At 43.4% G+C, this 24,592-nt stretch overlaps 1 protein-coding gene across 1 annotated transcript; it reads left to right on the top strand.

Annotated features, from left to right (window-relative positions):
• Window positions 1–4,729: 4,729 nt before the first annotated feature.
• pi15b (peptidase inhibitor 15b) lies at window positions 4,730–24,057 on the top strand (the record flags this gene model as incomplete). The annotated part of the gene is made up of 5 exons (XM_084327903.1): window positions 4,730–5,069; window positions 9,501–9,619; window positions 20,600–20,732; window positions 23,171–23,286; window positions 23,922–24,057. The coding sequence occupies exons 1-5, from the start codon at window positions 4,815–4,817 to the stop codon at window positions 24,055–24,057; spliced, it is 759 nt and encodes a 252-aa protein (XP_084184029.1). The 5' UTR covers window positions 4,730–4,814.
• Window positions 24,058–24,592: the final 535 nt, after the last annotated feature.

Raw genomic sequence — 24,592 nt, forward strand, 5'->3', positions numbered from 1 at the left:
TTTGATGTCTGTTTCATGTTTGATGTAACCAGTGCTCAACAATCTGTACCGAAAACAATTACCACCAACCATTGTTGTGTGGCATTAAAGTATCTTGTATCTTGTAAGAAGGGTACAACTATTTCAGCTGAGTAACAATGTTCATCAAACAGTGCTGAAACTTGTGTGCTGCAGTATTGAGTGCATAGACATAAGACATAGGAGGAGTGCATGGTAGTATAGGACAGTAAGAAGGTTTGTTCTTTTTCCTTTCATTTCAGATATTGATTGAAGAAGTGTGTTTTTAGTTGACGGCGAAAGATTGGTCGGGATTCGGCTGTCCTAACTGTGGTGTGAAGTTTGTTCCACCATTGTGGAGTGAGGACCGAGAATAGGTGGCTTTTCTTTGATGACCGTCCCGGAGCTCGGATAGGAGTGGGTCTGAGGCGGCCAGAGGATGTAGAGCGGAGGGGTCTTGAGGGTGTGTAGTTAGAGACCATTTACCAGGGGTAGGTGGGAACTGTTCCCTTTGCTGTGTGAGATGCCAGGTCAAGGACCTTGAATTGAAGCGGATTCGTGCGACGAAGGGGAACCAGTGCAGGTCCCTGAGAAGTGGGGTAACATGCGCTGATTTTGGTAGGTTGGAGATCAGACAGGCGTCTGATCTGAATAGTATTAGTAAGAGTAGTAATAGTAGTAGTAGTAATAGTAGTAGTAATAGTAGCAGTAGTAATAGTACTGTAGTAGTAATATTAGTAATTGTAGTATTAATAATTAGGTAGCACTTTATAATAACACCCTGTTATAATACATTTATAAGGTATTTGTAGATAATGAACTAATCATGAACAAACCATTTATATACATTCATAAATGATTATTAAATCATTTATAACTATATTTGTATACCATTTACAAAGTATTTATAACGCATTAGTGGATAATGAACTAATCATGAACAAACCATTTATATACATTCATAAATGATTATTGTTGTAGGCAGCTTTCGGATACACCCTTCTTTGTGACATCAAACAGTGACAGAATTAGGACTAAAGATAAATGCAATTTTATTAACATATAAAATACATGTGCATGACATATAGTGTAACAATGGGGGGCACTAGGACCCAGGAGTACCCTGGCCAGGTATTGAAGAGTATCTAGAGAGGAAGTCTCACGCGAGCGAGACTTGACGTCACATGTGTTGCCGTCTGTTTGAATGGAAGCACAAGTTATCCGTGCTGCGTCTATACTTTCGCTTTTAACACTTTGATCGCCATGGGTTAAATTCATAATTTACCATAAGTTCCCCTTCTTTGCAGTGCTATAACTTTTTTAATTCTATTGCTACATTGCCATTATTATGGCCCATTCAATGTCCTATATGTATTGTTCAGGGTGTAGCAACGTTAAACTTTTTCATTCACATATTCATACTAAAATATGGTCTAAAGTATAAGTATGTTTTTATCGTTTTCTGCAGCTTTCTTCAGAACGTGATTTATAGCCCTAAATGCATTATATTGATGATGAAATACAGTTTGGTAGCGATCGGCGCGAGATGAAAAATTTCAACTGGACGTACTTCTAGAATGATCTACGTATGATCTGATGATGACCGGATGGGCGGGGGATCGTTTATAATTCCGTGGGCAGTGTTAGATGATTCATCCAGAGTGGGTCATATGTTCATCATAGCAGTTTATATGGAATAGGTTAGAAAATAACGCTGAATCTTACCGTATGTTCCTCGCGCCGTTGGACGATCAGCGTGGAGTAGACCGTTTTCGATTATGGGATGTTGATCCTGATGAACCATTTCCAGGTTGTATAATACTATATACGTCCAAATAACGTTGTTTATTGAGTTAGGGCGAGCGATTGATCATCCAGTGTGTTGTGATGGAGTCCGGCTTCCGATCGCGAGTGCCCGGAGCACATATGGATGGGCACTTCCTGTTTGGCGCGCCCCTCCCTCTTGGCCGATCTCCCGATCGGCCACCAGATGGCGCTCTCGAACCGCTAGAGAGTTGAGAGGAGATCACCAGTGTGTCTCAGGGCTCCGGAAAGGAAATATGATTTCGATGACAGATTTTAGAAATATTGACATCAAAGACGAGTTACGGCGTCTTCGGCAGATTGAGCATGGCTCCGAATGACAAGGTATGAGCAGGTTAAACACCTTTTTTTGTTGGTAAATCTATTCCATCATTTACGACCTACAAACAACTCTTATATGTTGTGTAGACGTTCGTGTAGATGTGGTGGCCGCTAACGTTACATTTGTTCCTAATGTGTGCTCAGTGTTCTCAGTGATGATGACACGACACAAATAATTATTACTCTTGTGTGTCGTGTCGTCATCACATACATACTGAGCACTGAGCACACATTAGGAACAAATGTAACGTTAGCGGCCACCACATCTACACGAACATCTACACAACATATAAGAGTTGTTTGTAGGTCGGAAATGATGGAATAGATTTACCAACAAAAAAAGGTGTTTAACCTGCTCATACCTTATTAAAAGCGAAAGTATAGACGCAGCACGGATAACTTGTGCTTCCATTCAAACAGACGGCAACACACGTGACGTCAAGTCTCGCTCGCGTGAGACTTCCTCTCTAGATACTCTTCAATACCTGGCCAGGGTACTCCTGGGTCCTAGTGCCCCCCGACGTTACAAATTGCATTTATCTTTAGTCCTAATTCTGTCACTGTTTGATGTCACAAAGAAGGGTGTATCCGAAAGCTGCCTACAACATTTGTAACATGTGATGAAAAAGTAAACAAATAATTAACTGTATTAGACACTTGTTAATGATGAATAGGCTTCACTTTAGATTGGCCCCCACGATAGCATCTGCAAATTATTTATAGATGTTTTATGAATGTCTTAACAAATCATTTGTTGAACATGAAAAATAAATGGAGATACACTATAGTCGTTTTTTCATATCCATTTTTCAAAGCATCTACAAATGTGTTACTACACATTAAACAACATTATTTAATGATGAACAAATCAAGTACAAACAATGTTGATAATGAGTTATAAATAATGTAGAACTAATCTGTAAATGTTATACAAATATAGTTATAAATGATTTAATAATCATTTATGAATGTATATAAATGATTTGTTCATGGTTAGTTCATTATCCACTAATGCATTATAAATACTTTGTAAATGGTATACAAATATAGTTATAAATTATTTAATAATCATTTATGAATGTATATAAATGTTTTGTTCATGATTAGTTCATTATCTACAAATACCTTATAAATGTATTATAACAGGGTGTTATTATAAAGTGCTACCAATAATTATTAATAACACTGAAGGCATGACATATGTCAATACACGGAGCTCACAATTGAACCATTTCCTCCTAATATTACTATTTTATATTACTATTGCACTTTATTACATTTGCATTCTGGTTGGATGCCAAACTTATTTTTGTTGTACTGTACTTGTGCTGTATGATGACAATACATTTGAATCTAATCTAATCTATTGATTACTATGCTTGTTAAGTTTCGATATATACAGTATATATGTGGGCGACAGTGGCTCGGGAGGTAGAGCAGTCGTCTGGTAATCTGGAGGTTCCCTGTTCGATTCCCGTTCCTACCAGGCAGTGTGTCAAAGTGTCCTTGAGCAAGACACTTAACCCCTAATTGCTCCTGATGAGCAGATTGGCACTTGCATGGTTGCCTCCGCCATCGGTGTGAATGTGTGAGTGAATGGGTCAAATGTGAGGAACAAATTGTAAAAGCGATTTGGATACCATTTATATATATATATATCACCATATAAGAGAGAGAGAGAGAGAGAGAGAGAGAGAGAGAGAGAGAGAGAGAGAGAGAGAGAGAGAGAGAGAGAGAGAGAGAGAGAGAGAGAGAGAGAGAGAGAGAATAAAATACAATTGACAGCAGCCAGGGGCTTGAGCCCCCCCTTGGGTCCTTATCTGACCACATGCCTGAAAAACATTACTAATAACTACAATTAAACCCCCTTCTTCTCTCTCTCTATCCCTGTGCTGCTGCATGTGACTGAGTTTGGCCGCAGAAGCAGGTTTTTATATACAAACACTACCTCATGTCGCAGCGCTGTGGGGCATTGAGCTAAATAAGGGCACGCGGTTGACGTATTGAACCACAGCTCTTAAAAACCCCACGGTGAGAGGGTTTGATTCAACCTTGTATTGTGCAGAGGAGTAGGAGCAGATCTCACCGCCTATGAAACAGATGAACACACTGAGATAATAAAGAGCCACCTGTTGCAGCTGCTCACATCTCCCGAACCGAGGTAGGCGGCTCTCATTCTATCGGTATAAACATAAATACAATTTATATACTAATGAATACAAGAAGCACGGATGGAAATGTACATGTATTAATCTAGATGGCTTGGAAAAGCGCAGCGACATAGTACAATACATGATGCCGTTTATTATTGATTTACTGATGCTGATGTTAATTCTCATTATTTAACAGTCAAGGTGGAGGGGCCGGACATCAGGAGGCTTCCGTCCCTGAAGGACATCCGTGAGTCTGATGGGAGGACGGAGCAAACGGGACACACAACGATCACAGAGAGAAGGACTAAACCCCAGGGGACTTTAAAACCCATTCAACGATATACACCCTATTCAGGACCAGTTGACCTCTACTAAGCCAATTAACCCTGAGGCCAAACTAGAAGATACAAAATATCCTAGAAGACAAATAAAAACTCCACAGGACATTCCACGTTATTGAGACACGTCGAAACCTCATTCGTTTTACTTTTAAATATTGGTTGTGTACTTAAAAAGGAAATGGGGGAACTTTACTTCTTGTCCTGTGTGTTGCTGGTGATGTCGGGAGCGAGCGCGTGGTTTATCAATGATGCCGCAACCTCCGCGCCTGAGCGCAACATCACCGACACCAACACGCTGAAACCAGGCGTGTCGCCGGGCGCCAAATCCAGGAGGAAGCGATACATCACACAGAACGATATGATCGCCATTCTGGACTATCACAACCAAGTCAGAGCAAATGTCTTCCCCCCTGCAGCGAACATGGAGTACATGGTGAGGAGAATACTACCTGATTGGAATTTAGATTAGATTTGTTTAGATTAGATTAGATTCGTTTAGATTAGATTCAAATGTAGCATCATACAGCACAACTAGTACAGTACAACAAAAAGAAGTTTGGCATCCAACCAGAGTGCAAATGTAACAGTAAAGTGCAGTAGTAATATACAATGTACAGGTGATTAAACTGGGTATAAAATGAGTACTACTGAGTAATAGTGCTAATCAGATGTATGTACAGAGTTGTAGTTTTAATATGTACAGTGATACAAGTATAAAGACACTATGGTAGTAAGTCATACTGGCCAGCAGCGTAACTAGTACAGTAGGTAAGGGATATGTACAGATATAGATATAGTATATCTATACTGTATCTAAAAGGATTATGTGCAGGTATACAGAAAGATGTGGCTAGATATAAACCTGTAGGCTATATGGAATATATAGAAGGTATATAGAAGGATAATTCAAACTGGAGAAGAGGATTATTATCAAAGGAAAACCACTTTAAATATATATATATTTATATATTGAGTTATAGAGTTATAGAGTTATAGAGTTGATAATAATAAGTTGGTAATATTGGCTAGAAGTTCCCAATGAGAGAATGTATAAGAATGACTGATCTTCCCACCAGCGTACATTATCTGACAGTTATGGAATTCTGGACTATCTCCTCATTTGGGGGTCCCTGACATGTCGCGTGTCAATCTGTCGTTAAAATGAAAGAGTTGGACCAATGGTTTATACTGTCTAGACATAATAATAATACATCTTTTTAGAAAGATGCAGAATAAAAGTATTGCTTTTCCCCCCAAAAAAAGTATTGATTAATGAATTTATCATTTAACCTTTTTTTGGCGGGTCCAAAAAAACGGGTTGTTTACATGTTGTGTGCATGTATCCCCTCCCTACTTCCCATTTTCTCCACGTGGAATGCACCTGATTGGATAAAATAACATGCTGGTGCTCTAGTGCGACACCTAGTGGCTGAATGTTACCTATGGCACCTTTAAACACATAAATAAATAAAACACCTCTCTATTAAATTTTTATCCTTCACACGGAACATGGCTATAGATTTAATATGGACTGAATCTATCTACTGCTTCCCCTCCAACCTACTGTAACATCATCCTTTTGATAATTTCTAGTGGAATTGGGTTGATTTGGTTAAAAGTAAAACACAACACAGATACTACTAGTACTGAATCAGCTAATACACAATGCAGATACTAGTACTGAATCAGCTAATACACAATGCAGATACTAGTACTGAATCAGCTAATACACAATGCAGATACTAGTACTGAATCAGCTAATACACAATGCAGATACTAGTACTGAATCAGCTAATACACAATGCAGATACTAGTACTGAATCTTCCAGTATGAGAAGATACCCCACGTATATGGTCAAAGATTACAGATTGGGGCTTTAAGGATTTGATGTTGTATTTTTTGGAGCCCAACTCACTCTCATCGCCAGGCTGATCAGTTTGACTCCCTCTGGTGGAATTAGAGACTTACTGCATTGTGTGTGTGTGTGTGTGTGTGTGTGTGTGTGTGTGTGTGTGTGTGTGTGTGTGTGTGTGTGTGTGTGTGTGTGTGTGTGTGTGTGTGTGTGTGTGTGTGTGTGTGTGTGTGTGTGTGTGTGTGTGTGTGTGTGTGTGTGTGTGTGTGTGTGTGTGTGTGTGTGTGTGTGTGTGTGTGTGTGTGTGTGTGTGTGTGTGTGTGTGTGTGTGTGTGTGTGTGTGTGTGTGTGTGTGTGTGTGTGTGTGTGTGTGTGTGTGTGTGTGTGTGTGTGTGTGTGTGTGTGTGTGTGTGCGTGCGTGCGTGCGTGTGCGTGTGTGTGCAGGTCATACATAAATATATACATAATAAATACAGAAAAGGGAAAATAAACATTTCTGTGCATTCTCTTTTGGAACCCAGAGCAGTAAGTCCCCTCTGCACTGTATCATGTCCTACAGGAGAGGACCGTCCTCAACTACACACAGTCCACTGTATCATGTCCTACAGGAGAGGACCGTCCTCAACTACACACAGTCCACTAAAAGTCACGGTCATTCATTCTGTAGAGTGTAGACTAATCCATAAATTGTTTATACGGTGCTATAGATACCATTCAGCCACTAGATGTCGCACTAGAGCACAATCATGTCATTTATCCAGTCAGGTGCATTCCATGTGGGGAAATGGGAGGGGATACATGCAACATGTAAACAATAACATTAATTTTGGACATGCAAACATGAATGATAGATTCATTAATCAATATTTTTGGGGGGTAAAAGCAATACTTGTCCGCACCTTTCTAAAAGCTCTGTGGGTGTATTTTCTTTTTAATGATTACTCTACATAAAAAGTGTATTTAGTGAGGGTAGTGTGACCTCCCACACGTTACACCTCACCAATGAGAGTCCGCGCTGGCAGGTGAAAAGATGCTGCTGGCTGTCTCCTATGTCTCGGAGGAAGCATCTGATAGACTTCAGGGCTCCCTAGACCGACCAGTGGGGGGCACATGCGCGCAACAACCAGAAAGGGGAGGGGGGGGGGGGGGGGGGAATTGGCATAACGACTAAATTGGGATGGGAGAAAAACACAGAAAAACAGGAGGAGAAAAAGTGGATACAAAAATGTTTAAGTGTATTTAGTACCTTTAACCTTTATACATGTTATCTATTTCTTTATTTCGCACCATTTCAGCAAAACAGTAAAAAAAATCTAAACATTGACCATGACAGAAAGTGTATATAAAGGTGCTGAGTAGAGGCAAGAGACCCAGATGGGCCTATACGGGGCCTCAACTCATTAAATCATTGGATTAAAAATACACAAAAACTAAAGTAATCTGTATGTATCTTTAATTGACAAATCTGTAACATTGTGTTTCCCATACAATCCTGCAGACTGACCTCTGACCAGAGAAGTGCTCATAATCTCATTCAGGGGAAGAAAAAACATAAAATACGAGTAATAAAGCCTTGGTGGACTGAGACCAAACTGACCCATTAAGTGACTAATTGACCAAGAGGGGTTCAACGGACGTGTGTCTAGTATGCACAAATAGACCACCGAAGTATTGTCTAGTATGCACAAATAGACCACTGAAGTCTTGTCTAGTATGCACAAATAGACCACTGAAGTAGTGTCTAGTATGCACAAATAGACCACTGAAGTATTGTCTAGTATGCACAAATAGACCACTGAAGTCTTGTCTAGTATGCACAAATAGACCACTGAAGTCTTGTCTAGTATGCACAAATAGACCACTGAAGTATTGTCTAGTATGCACAAATAGCCCACTGAAGTATTGTCTAGTATGCACAAATAGACCACTGAAGTATTGTCTAGTATGCACAAATAGACCACGAAGTATTGTCTAGTATGCACAAATAGCCCACTGAAGTATTGTCTAGTATGCACAAATAGACCACTGAAGTATTGTCTAGTATGCACAAATAGACCACAAAGTATTGTCTAGTATGCACAAATAGACCACTGAAGTATTGTCTAGTATGCACAAATAGACCACAAATTATTGTCTAGTATGCACAAATAGACTACTGAAGTATTGTCTAGTATGCACAAATAGCCCACTGAAGTATTGTCTAGTATGCACAAATAGACCACTGAAGTATTGTCTAGTATGCACAAATAGACCACGAAGTATTGTCTAGTATGCACAAATAGACCACTGAAGTATTGTCTAGTATGCACAAATAGACCACAAAGTCTTGTCTAGTATGCACAAATAGACCACTGAAGTATTGTCTAGTATGCACAAATAGACCACAAAGTATTGTCTAGTATGCACAAATAGACCACTGAAGTATTGTCTAGTATGCACAAATAGACCACTGAAGTATTGTCTAGTATGCACAAATAGACCACAAAGTATTGTCTAGTATGCACAAATAGACCACTGAAGTATTGTCTAGTATGCACAAATAGACCACTGAAGTATTGTCTAGTATGCACAAATAGACCACAAAGTCTTGTCTAGTATGCACAAATATGCATACTACAACATGCTGTCATTCTAGTTGGTTAACTGAACTCTTGATACAAGGACTAACACTAGACAACATGTACACATGAGTTTTTCATTGTATTTTCTGTATGTTGTGGCTATAAGGTTTGTTTAAAGGAACACTCCAACATTATGCAAAATGCATTTAGAGTCAGACAAGACGATAGATACCAATTTTCCTGAACGCACAGAGAGGAGATTGGTATCTATCTTCTTGTCTGACTCTCCCATAATGTCAGTGTGTTCTTTTAATGACGATAACATTTGCACTGGAGTAAGACGTACCTGTATCTATATTCTGATGTACAATGACATAATGTGCCAAATAGCATATTTTCCATCCAAAAGAGATTCACGGATTGCAGCTTTAACTCTCAGTCGTGTCCCAGGTGTGGGACGAGGGTCTTGCGAGGACAGCAGAGGCCTGGGCTGCTACGTGTCTCTGGGAGCACGGCCCTCCTCACCTGCTGCGCTTCTATGGACAGAACCTGTCTGTGAGGACCGGAGGGTCAGTACCACACACCTACTATAATATCATACCTAATAATAATATCATACATACCATAATATCATACCTACTAATAATATCATACCTACCATATTATCATACCTACTAATAATATCATAGCTACCATATTATCATACCTACTAATAATATCATACCTAATAATAATATCCTATCTACCATATTATCATACCTACTAATATCTTACCTACCATATTATCATACCTACTAATAATATCATACCTACCATATCATACCTAATAATATCATACCTACCATAATCATACCTACTAATAATATCATACCTACCACATACCTAATAATAATATCATATCTACCACATTATCATACCTACTAATATCATACCTACCATATTATCATACCTACTATTAATAGCATACCTAACATATTATCATACCTAATTGTTACGATTCCTGGAACGTTTCGTTGGCATGTCGATGGTAGAGAGGAGGAGAACCCAGAATGCAGACTTGAGGTAGTGACGGATGAAATAGAGGAAGCACGAGTCATGGAATAAAGTAATGAGTTCTTTACTGAACGTGGAAAACAATACAAAACTGACTCGCGGGGAATATGGAGAACATAAAAGGTTGACAGCACACAGGACGAGGGTAACATGAACAATGGTCCAGCACAGGAGGGCAGGGCAAACAACACTAATATACACAGACTAATTGACACATGAGGATGATTGGGAACAAGCCCCAGCTGTGTGGGAAAGACTGAAACAACCTGGGGTAACATACTGAAACATGACAAGACTAAATAACACATAGATACAGACACAGGGGGAGAATACACTAGACTAGACAATGGGGCACAACACAGACAATAGATACACAGACAACAAACAAGTGAGCACGACAGATAACAAATTAATAAACATAGACAAACACAAATGCAGTGGTGTATTGTTCATGAGTGGTGCTGTAAGTCCGATGACCGGTCCAACAGCCCCCCATCAAAGGTCGACTCCCAGGCGACCTAGCAGGCCCCCCGGGAACAGGAAGGGTGGGAGGGGGGGAAGCAGCACCGGCGAAGAGGTGCGGGGGGAGGAAGGGGGGAAGAAGGACGGGGCTCGGCCTAGCAGGCCCCCCGGGAACGGGAAGGGTGGGAGGGAGGGTAGCAGCATCGGCACAGAGGTGCAGGGGGAGGAAGGGTGGTCGAGGGACGGGGCTCATGGGAACTGGGTCGGGGGGAGGGGGCTGACGAGGAGGGCTGGAGCAGGGAAGGATGGAGGGTAGAGGCAACGGCTCCGGAGTAGGACCTGGGGCTGGGGTCTGCTCTGCGGCGAGACCCACCGCCAAACCCCGAACCGGAGGCTCCCTGGTGGCAGGACGCGGTGCAGGACCCCCGACCGGGGTCCCTCCGGCAGCGGACTCCGGCGTCGTCCTCCAGGTCTGCCATGGTGGTGGCTCGTCCTCCGGAACCTCCCAGGGCTGAGGAGACCTCGACCAGGCCGGCAAGGAAGACCTGTGATCCTGGGAACCCCATCCCCTGGGGCTGTGGCGTCAGGATCCGCGCCCCTTCCCCGACGCTCCCCTGCGGACCAGACGACTCCCCACCCAGAGATCCAGCACAGGAGTGGCCGCGGCGCAAGCACCCGTTGTCATCGGCGCCGCTGGCCCGGCCACTGCGTCCCATGGTGCCAGATCCCGAGCGGTCGCCTGGTCGGCACACAGGACCGAAGCGCCCAGGATCCCGAGCGCGAAGCTCGCTCCGTCTCTCCTCTCTGCAGGGTTCAGGTTCGGCTGGACCATTCTGTTACGATTCCTGGAAAGTTTCGTTGGCATGTCGATGGTAGAGAGGAGGAGAACCCAGAATGCAGACTTGAGGTAGTGACGGATGAAATAGAGGAAGCACGAGTCGTGGAATAAAGTAATAAGTTCTTTACTGAACGTGGAAAACAATACAAAACTGACTCACTGGGAATACGGAGAACATAAAAGGTTGACAGCACACAGGACAAGGGTAACATGAACAATGGTCCAGCACAGGAGGGCAGGGCAAACAACACTAATATACACAGACTAATTGACACATGAGGATGATTGGGAACAAGCCCCAGCTGTGTGGGAAAGACTGAAACAACCTGGGGTAACATACTGAAACATGACAAGACTAAATAACACATAGATACAGACACAGGGGGAGAATACACTAGACTAAACAATGGGGCACAACACAGACAATAGATACACAGACAACAAACAAGTGAGCACAACAGATAACAAATTAATAAACATAGACAAACACAAATGCAGTGGTGTATTGTTCATGAGTGGTGCTGTAAGTCCGATGACCGGTCCAACAGGACCGGGGGGGTGACACCTAATAATAATATCATACATACCATAATATCATACCTACCATATTATCATACCTACTAATAATATCATACCTACCATATTATCATACCTACTAATAATATCATAGCTACCATATTATCATACCTACTAATAATATCATACCTAATAATAATATCATACCTACCATATTATCATACCTACTAATAATATCATACCTACCATATTATACCTACTAATAATATCATACCTAATAATAATATCATACCTACCATATTATCATACCTACTAATAATATCATACCTACCATATTATCATACCTACTAATAATATCATACCTACCATATTATCATACCTACTAATAATATCATACCTACCATATCATACCTACTAATAATATCATACCTACCATATTATCATACCTACTAATAATATCATACCTACCTACCATATTATAATACCTACTAATAATATCATTGATTGATTGATTGATTGATTGAAAACTTTATTAACAGATTGCAGAATGGGTACAGTACAGTACAGCTCAATACATACAATTGTTAAGGGGATGCAGACCAGAGAAAGACTTTCGTCTTGTTTACATCAGGGTCCCCCATTTTCAATTCATCATAACATATATCACATACACGACATACAGATAGACAGTACTGTTACATCTATACATTTATGACATACCAGATTTGCAAATACAGTACTGTTTGTGATACAAAAAGAGTCTAGAAAAGAGAGTATTGTAGTGATTGTTAATTGTACATAATTCACCCACGGAACTATTGTTGGGAACAAGAGTTCCGCCCGAACATTATACCTGGTGGCACTACCTGCCACCACAGGTCAGTCGACTGTAAGCAATGTAGGAGTAGCATGTGGTATTTGTGTACTCAATAAATACTGTTCGCTCTACCTCGAGCCACCGTCTCCGACTCCCATCTCTCGGCACTACACTGGTGACCCCGACGGTGGTCTCGCTGAAGTATCAGGGACCAAACCGAACATGGCAAACGATGCCGTTATTCTTCGATTGCCGGAGTTTTGGGAGCATTCTGCGGCAGCGTGGTTCGCTCAAACAGAGGCGCAGTTCGCCCTACGAGGGGTGAACGACGACGCCGCAAGATATTACCACGTCGTCTCGAGTCTCGGGAGCACTACAGCGGCGAGGACGGTAGGATTCATTACAGCTCCACCTGCCCGGAATAAGTATGAGGCGTTTAAGACGCACCTCCTTAAGACTTTCGAGCTGTCGCGACCAGAGCGGGCCCGACGCCTGTTCGCTATACAGCGCTTGGGGGACAGCAAACCTTCGGAGCACATGGAGATGATGTTAAACCTGCTGGGTACAGAACGGCCTGATTTCCTGTTTATCTAACTGTTTCTCAGGCACATGCCGCCACACGTGCAGATGGCACTTGCCAATACAGCGATTACTGATCCCCGTGCTTTGGGAGAAGAGGCAGACAGCTTCTACCTGGCCACTCGACACTTAGCCCCAGGGCTAATAGCCTCGACACGCGGTTACACGCCGCAGGGGGGAGGGGCGAGGAAGAACAGGAGCACCGCTGCCGCAGGCCTGTGTTTTTACCATGCACGTTTCGGCGCGAGGGCGGCAAGATGCCGTTCCCCTTGCACTTTCGTCATAACGCATAAACGCAGACACCTGCGCCCAGTAGCAGCGGTGAGCGCAGGTATGTCGAACCGGCTGCTTTTCATTAGAGACACACTCTCCGGTTGCAAATTCCTCTGCGACACCGGAGCTCAGAGGAGCGTCCTGCCAGCAACAATAGAGGACACCGCCGGCGACAATAGAGGTCCACGCCTGACGACCGCCAACGATACCCCTATCCGCACCTACGGTACGAGAACCGTGGAACTGTGTTATGGGGGCCAGCGGTTCACGTGGGACTGCGTCACGGCCGACATTTTGTTCCCACTACTCGGGGCGGATTTCCTGGGTGCACACGGGCTCCTCATGGACATTAGACATGGCCGCCTAATAAACGTGCAGACACAGGCTTCGCTTGCATGTGTCCGCGATGAGGCGACATACCGCGGCCTTCTTACGGCTTTCACCGACCACAAACACCTCACGTTTTCGGAGTCAAAGGTAGCGGAGCCGTGGTCGGCACGATAACAGCAACAGCTCACGTATGATTCCGAGTGTGCCGCTGATATGCGACACGTCGCAGAGAAGCCCAACGTAGTCGCAGACTGCCTCTCCGGAGTCGTCATCGGAGCTGTACAGCTGGACCTCGACTACGTCAACAGGGGCTCGGAACAGGCCTCCGACCACGACATCCAGGCCCTCAGGGCGGCAGATTCCAGTCTACGCCTGGAGGACGTCGCGATTGGTGACTCAGGTCCGACGCTGCTGTGTGACCTCTCCACCGGGCATCCTAGCCCACAGGTCCCTGAGGACTGGCGAAGGCTCGCTTTTGAGGTGGGATACAACCACGACAAGATTAAACCCACCCACGTAGACATTTCACAGCCCTTGGAGCTGGCCCTCTCCCCCCGCCGAGGCCGTCCGCCGCTACCCCGGGACCCGCCTACGACTAAGTCGCCGGTGATCTCGTCGACGTCTGTGCCCCCGGGTGTCAGGGAGGACGCAGGCGCGTGCGCCGCACCTCCCTCCCCGCCCCTGGCTTTCCGCACTCACCGTGGCCGGTTCGTGCCCCCGGGCGTCGTGGAGGGCGCAAACGCTTGCACCGCTCCCCCCACCGCGCACCCGGTCGTCCGCACACGCCACGGCCGGGTCATTGTCTCTCCCCGCCGTGGAGATGTTGACCATGGGTGAATTCTGGGGGGGCTTGTGTAGTGATTGTTTTTTTTTTTTTTATTATTATTATCTTTCTTCCCCTCCTTTTTTCCCGATTTTTCTCCCATCCCACCCTTCCTGGTTGTTGCGTACTTTCCCCTACTGTTGGTCCGGGAGACCGGAGACTGTCACATGCTTTCCTCCGACGCATGTGCAGCCTGGGGCAGGCCGGTTCTCACCGGGGAGAGTGTAGCGTGTGGGAGGCCACACTATCTCTCCTCAGTTCCAACCCTCGCTGAGCAGGCGCCCCGACCGAACTGTAGGGGTCGCTGTCCACAACGCCCAGGACCCACCCTTCAGCTTTCCCACCCCCTGATACAGCCAATTGTATCAGTGTGAGAGGCCAGCCAAGCTGATAGCAACGCCGGGAGCTGGATTCGAACAGGCGAATCCTAGTGTCTCCCGGTGTTGGTGGTGTAGTGATTGTTAATTGTACATAATTCACCCACGGAACTATTGTTGGGAACAAGAGTTCCGCCTGAACATTATACCTGGTGGCCACAGGTCAGTCGACTGTAAGCTATGTAGGAGTAGCATGTGGTATTTGTGTACTCAATAAATACTGTTCGCTCTACCTCGAGCCACCGTCTCCGACTCCCATCTCTCGGCACTACAGTATATACATTTGACGTAGAAACTGTACATTGGAGGTGGTTGGGTGGACATTTACAGGGGCCAGTTTTGAATTGCAGTCTCCCGTAGGTGTTCTTTGAGAGTGGTTTTGAAAGTGGGTAGTGATTCACATTCCTTTACAGCTTTGGGTAGGGCGTTCCACATTGATGTGGCATAATTGCGAAACGTGTTTAGTCCCTTGTTTGAGCCGAATCTGGGTTTAACATGATTTGTGGAGCTCCCTCTGGTGTTGTGATCGTGGTATTCACTGACCTTTGGGAAGTATTTTGACATGTACATGGGTACCTTGGTCGTGTAGTGTATCTTGTAGACCAGGCCCATTGCAAGTTGCTGTACTCTGTCGTCTACTCTAAGGTTGTCAAAGTGGGCAGGGGTGAGGTGGGTTCTAGGAGTAAGGTCAAGCAGTAGTCTGACCAGTTTGTTTTGAGATGTTTGTAATTTAGTTTTTAGCGCCTTTGAGGTGCTTTGGTACCATGAGGTGCAAGCATAGTCGTAGTACCCTTGAATGAGTGCTCCTGCCAGAGTCTTCAGGGTATTCTTGTTTTACCAGAGAGGAGATCCGGTACAAGAATCGAGTTCGTTGGTTGACTTTTTTTATTACCTTGGATGCCATTTTGTCACAGGAAAGATTTGACTCTAGGATGGAACCTAGGTATGTAATTTCATCTTTCCTTGTGACAATATTGTCACCCACTGTAACTGAGAAGCCATTGGTCTTGCTGAGTTTGTTATTTGATCCGAAGAGAATGGACTCTGTTTTACCTAGTTGTAATGATAGTTTGTTATCAGCGAGCCAGGTGCAGATTCTGCCGAGTTCTGAGCTGAGGGTTTTTTCAACTTGTAACTTGTTCTTGTCAGAGACCAGCAGGGCTGAGTCGTCTGCGAACAAGAACAAGTTGCAGTCACAAGCTGATGACATGTCATTTGCATAAATTAGTAACAGTAGCGGTCCTAGTATGCTTCCTTGTGGAACACCACAGCTCACTGTGAGGGGGGGATAGGGTACCGTTTACCTCCACCATCTGTTCCCTCCCCTCAAGGTAGGATTGCATCCAGCTCACTGATAGACTATCAAAACCAATTGCTTTTAGCTTGTCAATCAGAATGGAGTGATTGACAGTGTCGAAGGCTTTTTGTAGGTCCAGCATGACCATGTCTACCATATTATCATACCTACTAATAATATCATACCTACTGTCAAGACTTTTGGTTTATTTAATATAAGGATCAGATATGTAAAGGGGTCTAAATGAGTTAACAGGTGTTTGTGATTGTGACTTGAGCATGCGCAGTTCACGCAGCTGCCTTTCAAATGGTGGCTGGCTGTCATTCTCACTATAGCACTGACAGGATCACATCGCCCATTGGTAAGTGGACTTTATTAAGGGATTGCAATGTTAACTTGGCTATGTCACATATGTACAATGTAATGCATCACGTTGGCTGCTGGCTGCTAATGCAGCCTGCGGATAATATTTGCATAGTGCACGGTGTTAGTGATGCTGGCTGAATGAATGAACGTTGTGTCTGAATGTTTGCCGCTAGCTTGTGGCTAGGCTAACGCACCTCGCCGAAGGTGCAAAGCTGAGCTAGTGTCTTGGTGGCTTTCCCGGTTTGTCACGGTGAGATTCATGTGGGGAACTTTGGTGTGTGTGTGTGCTTTGATGAATGAGAACTGCTATCTTGTCCGTTGTGTGTGTGGGTTGCGCTGTGTCTGAGGAGCTCAGTGGCTCACGTTATGGAGGAGGAAGTAAACATTGCCATGCATTCTGGGAAATGCAGTCATTCTAGTTCTCCCTCCTTTCACCCACAATTAAAGGGGACATGACATGCTGGTTTGATAAAGTGTATAGTGTAATGTATATTTATAAATAATATAAATATAATTATATATATAATATAAAATGAATAGTGTATGTATATTTGATAGTGGTATTGATATATTAATATGTATATTGATATTAATATTAATTGATTGATTGATTGATTGGTATTGATATTAATGTATATTGTATATTAATATTATGATTAATGTGTATGCACTGCATTTGTTCTGTTTCACAGGTTTTTGACCTATGGTAAGCCTATGGTCAACTGTGGGAATTATAAAGGTTGTATTGTGGAGAAAACATCTCAACTAGTTTGTTTAAATAAACAAACTCTAATGACTAACCATTGAGTCATCCATTGTGTGGTGCCTGTCATCCCTTTCGGAGGGATTCAAATAGAACATTTTTACCATATTATCATACCTACTAATAATATCATACCTACCATATTATCATACCTACTAATAATATCATACCTACCATAATACCTACTAATATCATACCTACTAATAATCGCATACCTACCATAATATCATACCTACTAATATCATACCTACTGTACCATAATATCATACCTACCACTACCATAATATAATACCTACAAGAATATCATACCTACTAATAATCACATACCTACTATATCATACCTACTAATATCATACCTACAATAATATCATACCTACCATATCATACCTACTAATAATATCATACCTACTAATATCATACCTACCATAATAGCATACCTACTAATAATTTCATTCTCTACTCTAATCTTTCAAAACATATTTGTGATTATTTTCGAGTAATACTTTTTTTTTCATTAGTATAATGGGCTAGTGAGTAAAATTGTCATATGGCGTGACATGAAGGTTATTCTGTACAAAATGTAAAAGTGGTGTATTTTAACCTCTTAACTATTTTTCTTTTGTTTTTTTATTATCTTTTTCCCCCTTCTTTTTCTGTTTTTCTCCCCTCCCAATGTTAGTCGTTATGCCAATTCCCAAATCCCCTTCCTGGTCGTTGCGCACTCTACCCCCTACCGTCGGTCTGGGAGGGTGGAGACTATCACATGCTTCCTCCGACACATGTGTACCCAGCCCACCACTTCTTTTCACCTGGCAGCGCGGACTCTCACTGGGAGAGTGTAACGTGTGGAAGGTCACACTACCGCCCTCCAGATCCTTCCCTTGCTGTGCAGGCGCCCCAACCGAACTGTAGGAGTCGCTGTTTACAACGACCTGGACCCACCCACCGGCTTCCCTCCCGCTGACTCTGCCAATCGAGCCAGTATGACGGCCGGCCAAGCCGGAGGCAACGCTGACAGCCGGATTCGATACCAGTGTCTCTTGCGTTGGTGACGAGCGCTTAGTCCACTGCGCCACCCAGCCGCCAACCTCTTAACTCTTTGACTGCCATGCTGTTTTTCCATCTGTACTCCCTGGCGCCAGCATTTTTCGACCATTTTCACGATGTTTGCAGACTCATCGTATATTCTATATTATAGCTATGGAGACAATAGTATGGCTCATTTGAAAGGAAATACTCCAACAGGGAAAAAAACGTTTAGTTCTACATACCTTCGTCCCGTTTCAAAATAATCCAGTTCTGTTTCCTGAAACGCGACATATGACATGTTTTGTGCGCATATGTGCATTTCATGCAGGTTGCTCGCCTGCCACCTATATTATTTCCAGGTCGAAGGTAACATGACCATAGTAGAATGATTCTCAAACCATGGGGGGGTCACTTCGCGGAATCGTTTTCTGGGATCATTACAGAGGCATGTTTTATGATGGGGTTCAGTAATAGACGTTACCTTTGTGTGCAGGTCCACCAAAACTACGTCCACCTTATGCTATGGATGGATCGTCACTATTTGTCCTCTTCATAATAATCTCCAATAGTTTGCTCGTCTAGGCGATCGCCATTGCCGAATGTTAGTTGGCCCTAGTCTGGAGTGCTCTCAACTCTAGTGAACAGATGTTACATGCTCGGCCGGTTTGACTATAGTATTTTTATGATTTACTGAGTGCTGAGTCCAATGTCTGGTGAAAACGCACCTTATCATCCATAAGTGTGATCGTTTTGTCCGCTTCATAATAATCTCCAATAGTTCGCTCGCCATTGCATAGACAGTCCATAGGCTAGTGGTAGCCAGCAGTGAGTGAGCCAGCAGTGAGTGAGCAACCCCCTTCCCACTAGCCCAGTTCAAAAGGTAGGCGATACTGCCACCTATCGGGATTCGATTGTCATTTCAATTCCAATTCACACAGAGCTCACACAAGAAGGTCCGGCGGACTGTTTAGAATAATAATTTAAAAATATATATATTTAAAACGAGTATTGGCGGCCAACGGTTGGCTTTGAAAAATGAGAATACTAGTTTTTGGCGTTCAATGAACGCCAAAAACGAGTATTCTCATTTTTCAAAGCCAACCGTTGGCTGCCAATACTCGTTTTAAATATATATATTTTCAGAAAATCCGCCTAAAAATACATACCTAAGTAAATGGAAGATTGCTCCACTTCTACAGGGTCCATTTGCATGTATCTAGGGACATCTTTGGATCTCAGGGAATGTATTCCCTGTGTCAGCAATATTGTGTATGTTACTAGGCTTGAGTAAATTGTGATGAAACAAAGGAGAATATAAATTATGATTTTTCTTTGCATCTTTGATGGTGAATAACACATAATGCAAAAAATGACCAGACATGAAAAACTGCCAATGAGCTCATTCAGCACCTTCTTGAGATCACGTGTACAAAATCTAAGCAAATGAATAAAGGGAAGATGATTAAACAGAAGGTTTTGTAGATACAGTACTGAATTCTGCCATCCGGACACATGCAATTTGAAATATTATTATAGAATATAGAATATCAGGCCTATAATTGACCTAATTATAGCCAAGTTGCACATCTATGGATCGGGCCAAATCTCCTCTTTAAATAAATAACAAATGCATTACTTTTCTTGTTTTTATTCTAAATCAAACTTTGTGAAATGTTCGTGGGACAGTCACACACCATATGAGCTTTTACTAATTTGGCTGGAATTTGAGAATAACTGGAACAATATTAGCATAAATGCTCTGTGCATTCATATAAAACAAAATGTTCTGTGCAATATAACAACATTTTGTCATATATGTTTTCATTATTTACTTATCTTTAACACTAAGAACTCCAAAAAGGCCATGTCACGTCAACCACCCACCTACTAATACTATATTATACCTCTCTCTCTCTCTCTCTCTCTCTCTCTCTCTCTCTCTCTCTCTCTCTCTCTCTCTCTCTCTCTCTCTCTCTCTCTCTCTCTCTCTCTCTCTCTCTCTCTCTCTCTCTCTCTCTCTCTCCAGGTATCGCTCCATCCTGCAGCTGGTGAAGCCGTGGTACGATGAGGTTAATGACTATGTCTTCCCGTACCCTCAGCACTGCAACCCCAGCTGCCCCATGCGCTGCTATGCCCCCATGTGTACACACTACACACAGGTAGAGGTACACACTGCACACAGGTAGAGTCACACACTACACACAGGTAGAGGTACACACTGCACACAGGTAGAGTTACACACTACACACAGGTAGAGGTACACACTACACACAGGTAGAGTGACACACTACACACAGGTAGAGGTACACACTACACACAGGTAGAGTTACACACTACACACAGGTAGAGTTACACACTACACACAGGTAGAGGTACACACTACACACAGGTAGTGTAGCGGCCTCTGCCTAGGTCCGCTTCTAGTGGCAGTCGGGGAAGTATTCCGTACGCGCTTTCTTATCAATAATAGTCTCCACACTTTCAGTTCCGTTGTCAGATATCAAGTGGATATCCGATTTATTTAGAAAAGTATTTTACTTGGAAGATGGGACCAAAGCGATCCAAAGCGGTCCGAAAACTGTGTGCCATTCCCCGTTCTACACCCAGCCAGCTGATTACTATCACTAATTTATGCCCTCAGCTGCGCAGTGCCTGGTCCGCCTCGACAGGTGAACCACCCACAATACAACTGAGTTCATAAAATTTTCCCCAGAATAGGTCAACACTGGGCAAGCATTCCCCTTTTGGCTACACAGATCAATCATAACATTCACATAAATCATATCCTTCTATTTGATATAATAATAATAATAATAATAATAATAATAATAATAATAATAATAATAATAATAATAATAATAATAATAATAATAATAATAATAATAATAATAATAATAATAATAATAATAATAATAATAATAATAATAATAATAATAATAATCCATAACCAAAACACTCATATGGCCCTTACAGGTAGAGTTACACACTACACACAGGTAGAGTTACACACTACACACAGGTAGAGTTGCACACTACACACAGGTAGAATTACACATTACACACAAGTAGAGTTACACACAGGTAGAGTTACACACTATACACAGGTAGAGTTACACACTATACACAGGTAGAGATACACACTACACACAGGTAGTTACACACTACACACAGGTAGTTACACACTACACACAGCTAGAGTTACACACTATACACAGATACAGAGTCACACACTACACACAGGTACAGAGTTACACACTACACACAGGTACAGAGTTACACACTACACTCAGGTAGAGTTACACACTACACACAGCTAGAGTTACACACTACACACAGGTAGTTACACACTACACACAGGTAGTCACACACTACACACAGGTAGAGTTACACACTACACACAGGTACAGAGTTACACACTACACACAGGTAGAGTTACATACTACACTCAGGTAGAGTTACACACTACACACAAGTAGTTACACACTACACACAGGTAGAGTTACACACTACACACAGGTAGAGTTACACACTACACACAGGTAGTTACACACTACACACAGGTATAGTTACACACTACACACAGGTAGAGTTACACACTACAAACAGGTAGAGTTACACACTACACACAGGTAGAGTTACACACTACACATAGGTAGAGTTACACATTACACACAGGTACAGAGTTACACACTACACACAGGTAGTTACACACTACACACAGGTAGAGTTACACACTACACACAGGTAGAGTTACACACTACACACAGGTAGAGTTACACACTACACACAGGTATAGTTACACACTACACACAGGTACTCACATTTCGTTTTACTGGTTGCCAGATGCCTGTTATTAAGTTCCAGCTGAGAGGTAGGAGCTGGAAAACATAATTGTTCCATAACCTGAATTCTTATGTAGTACAGGTCCAAAGTGTATACGAATCCCATAAAAAATCAACGTTTTACAAAGGTTTTTGTAATGTGTGTACCAGTAAATATTCAGCATGATTATCCAAAATGGCCGTCCGCAATGGACTTCTGTGTCTTCTTGTGTCACCTTCCCCCACTTTGAGCACCCGTCTGGGATTGCTTTCGGAGCAGACGCTCCTTGGCTACAACGGTGGTCAATAATTTTCGCCATCAGCGGTGACTGGTCAGTTCAGGATCGCTCACAACCGGCTTGTCAAATGACGCTCGCCGGACGTTTCGTCTGGTAACTCGAGAATGGAATCACGCAATAGGTTGAGTGTGGTGACGATCGAAATTCAACTTTCCAACAATGTATTGGTTGATCGGCGATAACGCAGCCCGGAGCCGATAGACGAGGGCAAAGTGCTGCGACGTGCACGCGAGTGCCTGGCGGCCTGCCGTTGGGCCGTCTGATGCTTAAGAGGTTAATCATTCTGGGGCCTAGCTGTAAGGTGGGGGGGGGGGGCATGGAGGCCAGTGATAATCATTTGTTTCACATGTTTGATTCTTGTGTGATTCGCAAAGCCAGCTGCTGTCCAAACTCTCTCTCTCTCTCTCTCTCTCTCTCTCTCTCTCTCTCTCTCTCTCTCTCTCTCTCTCTCTCTCTCTCTCTCTCTCTCTCTCTCAGATGGTGTGGGCGACCACCACCAGGGTGGGCTGTGCCGTCCAGACCTGCTACAATATGAACGTCTGGGGAGCTGTCTGGAGGCAGGCCACCTATCTGGTCTGCAACTACTCTCCCAAGTATGACCTGTCTCTCTTTCTTTTCTCTAGCTGTCTCTCACTCTCTCTTTTCTCTAGCTGTCTCTCTCTCTATCTCTCTTCTCTAGCTGTCTCTCTCTCTCTTCTCTAGCTGTGTCTCTCTTCTCTAGCTGTCTCTCTCTTCTCTATAGCTCTCTCTCTCTTTTCTCTAGCTGTCTCTCTCTCTATCTCTCTTCTCTAGCTGTCTCTCTCTCTAGCTGTGTCTCTCTTCTCTAGCTGTCTCTCTCTTCTCTATAGCTGTCTCGCTCTCTCTCTTCTCTAGCTCTCTCTTCTCTAGCTGTCTCTCTCTCTTCTCTAGCTGTCTCTCTCTCTTCTCTAGCTGTCTCTCTCTCTTCTCTAGCTCTCAGTCTCTTCTCTAGCTGTCTCTCTCTCTCTTATCTAGCTGTCTCTCTCTCTCGTATCTATCTGTCTCACTCTGTCTCTATTTCCTCTAGCTGTCTCTCTTTCTCTTCTCTAGCTGTCTCTCTCTCTTCTCTAGTTGTCTCTCTTTCTCTTCTCTAGCTCTCTCTCTCTCTTCTCTAGCTGTCTCTCTCTCTTCTCTAGCTCTCAGTCTCTTCTATAGCTGTCTGGCCATTCTATCAACTCAATTTCTATGATTATTTTTCTTTCTCCCCCAGAGGAAACTGGATTGGAGAGCCTCCGTACCGCGTGGGCGTGCCCTGCTCAGCCTGTCCACCCAGCTACGGAGGAGCCTGTAGTAACAACATGTGCTTCCCTGCCATACAGTCCAACTACATGTACTGGTTCAAGTAAATAAGACAGGGGGCGGGGTTACAGACAGTACATTACCACAGGGGACGGGGTTACAGACAGTACATTACAACAGGGGGCGGGGTTACAGACAGTACATTACCACAGGGGACGGGGTTACAGACAGTACATTACAACAGGGGGCGGGGTTACAGACAGTACATTACAACAGGGGGCGGGGTTATAGACAGTACATTACCACAGGGGACGGGGTTACAGACAGTACATTACAACAGGGGGCGGGGTTACAGACAGTACAATACAACAGGGGGCGGGGTTACAGACAGTACATTACAACAGGGGGTGGGGTTACAGACAGTACATTACAACAGGGGGTGGGGTTACAGACAGTACATTACAACAGGGTGCGGGGTTACAGACCAAACCTATAGGATTATAGTGAGTTGCTTGGCTAGTGTGGTTATTACTGAAATAACTGTTTTATAAGAGTGGGCCTGCATTTGATTTGAAGGCAGTCTATGATTGCAGCACGGCGCCCTCTGGTGGAACCATTGCTCCACGACTCCTTCATTCCTGT

Source organism: Notolepis coatsorum (genome assembly GCF_963971535.1).
Source record: "Notolepis coatsorum genome assembly, chromosome: 13".
NCBI classification, from domain to species: domain Eukaryota; kingdom Metazoa; phylum Chordata; class Actinopteri; order Aulopiformes; family Paralepididae; genus Notolepis; species Notolepis coatsorum.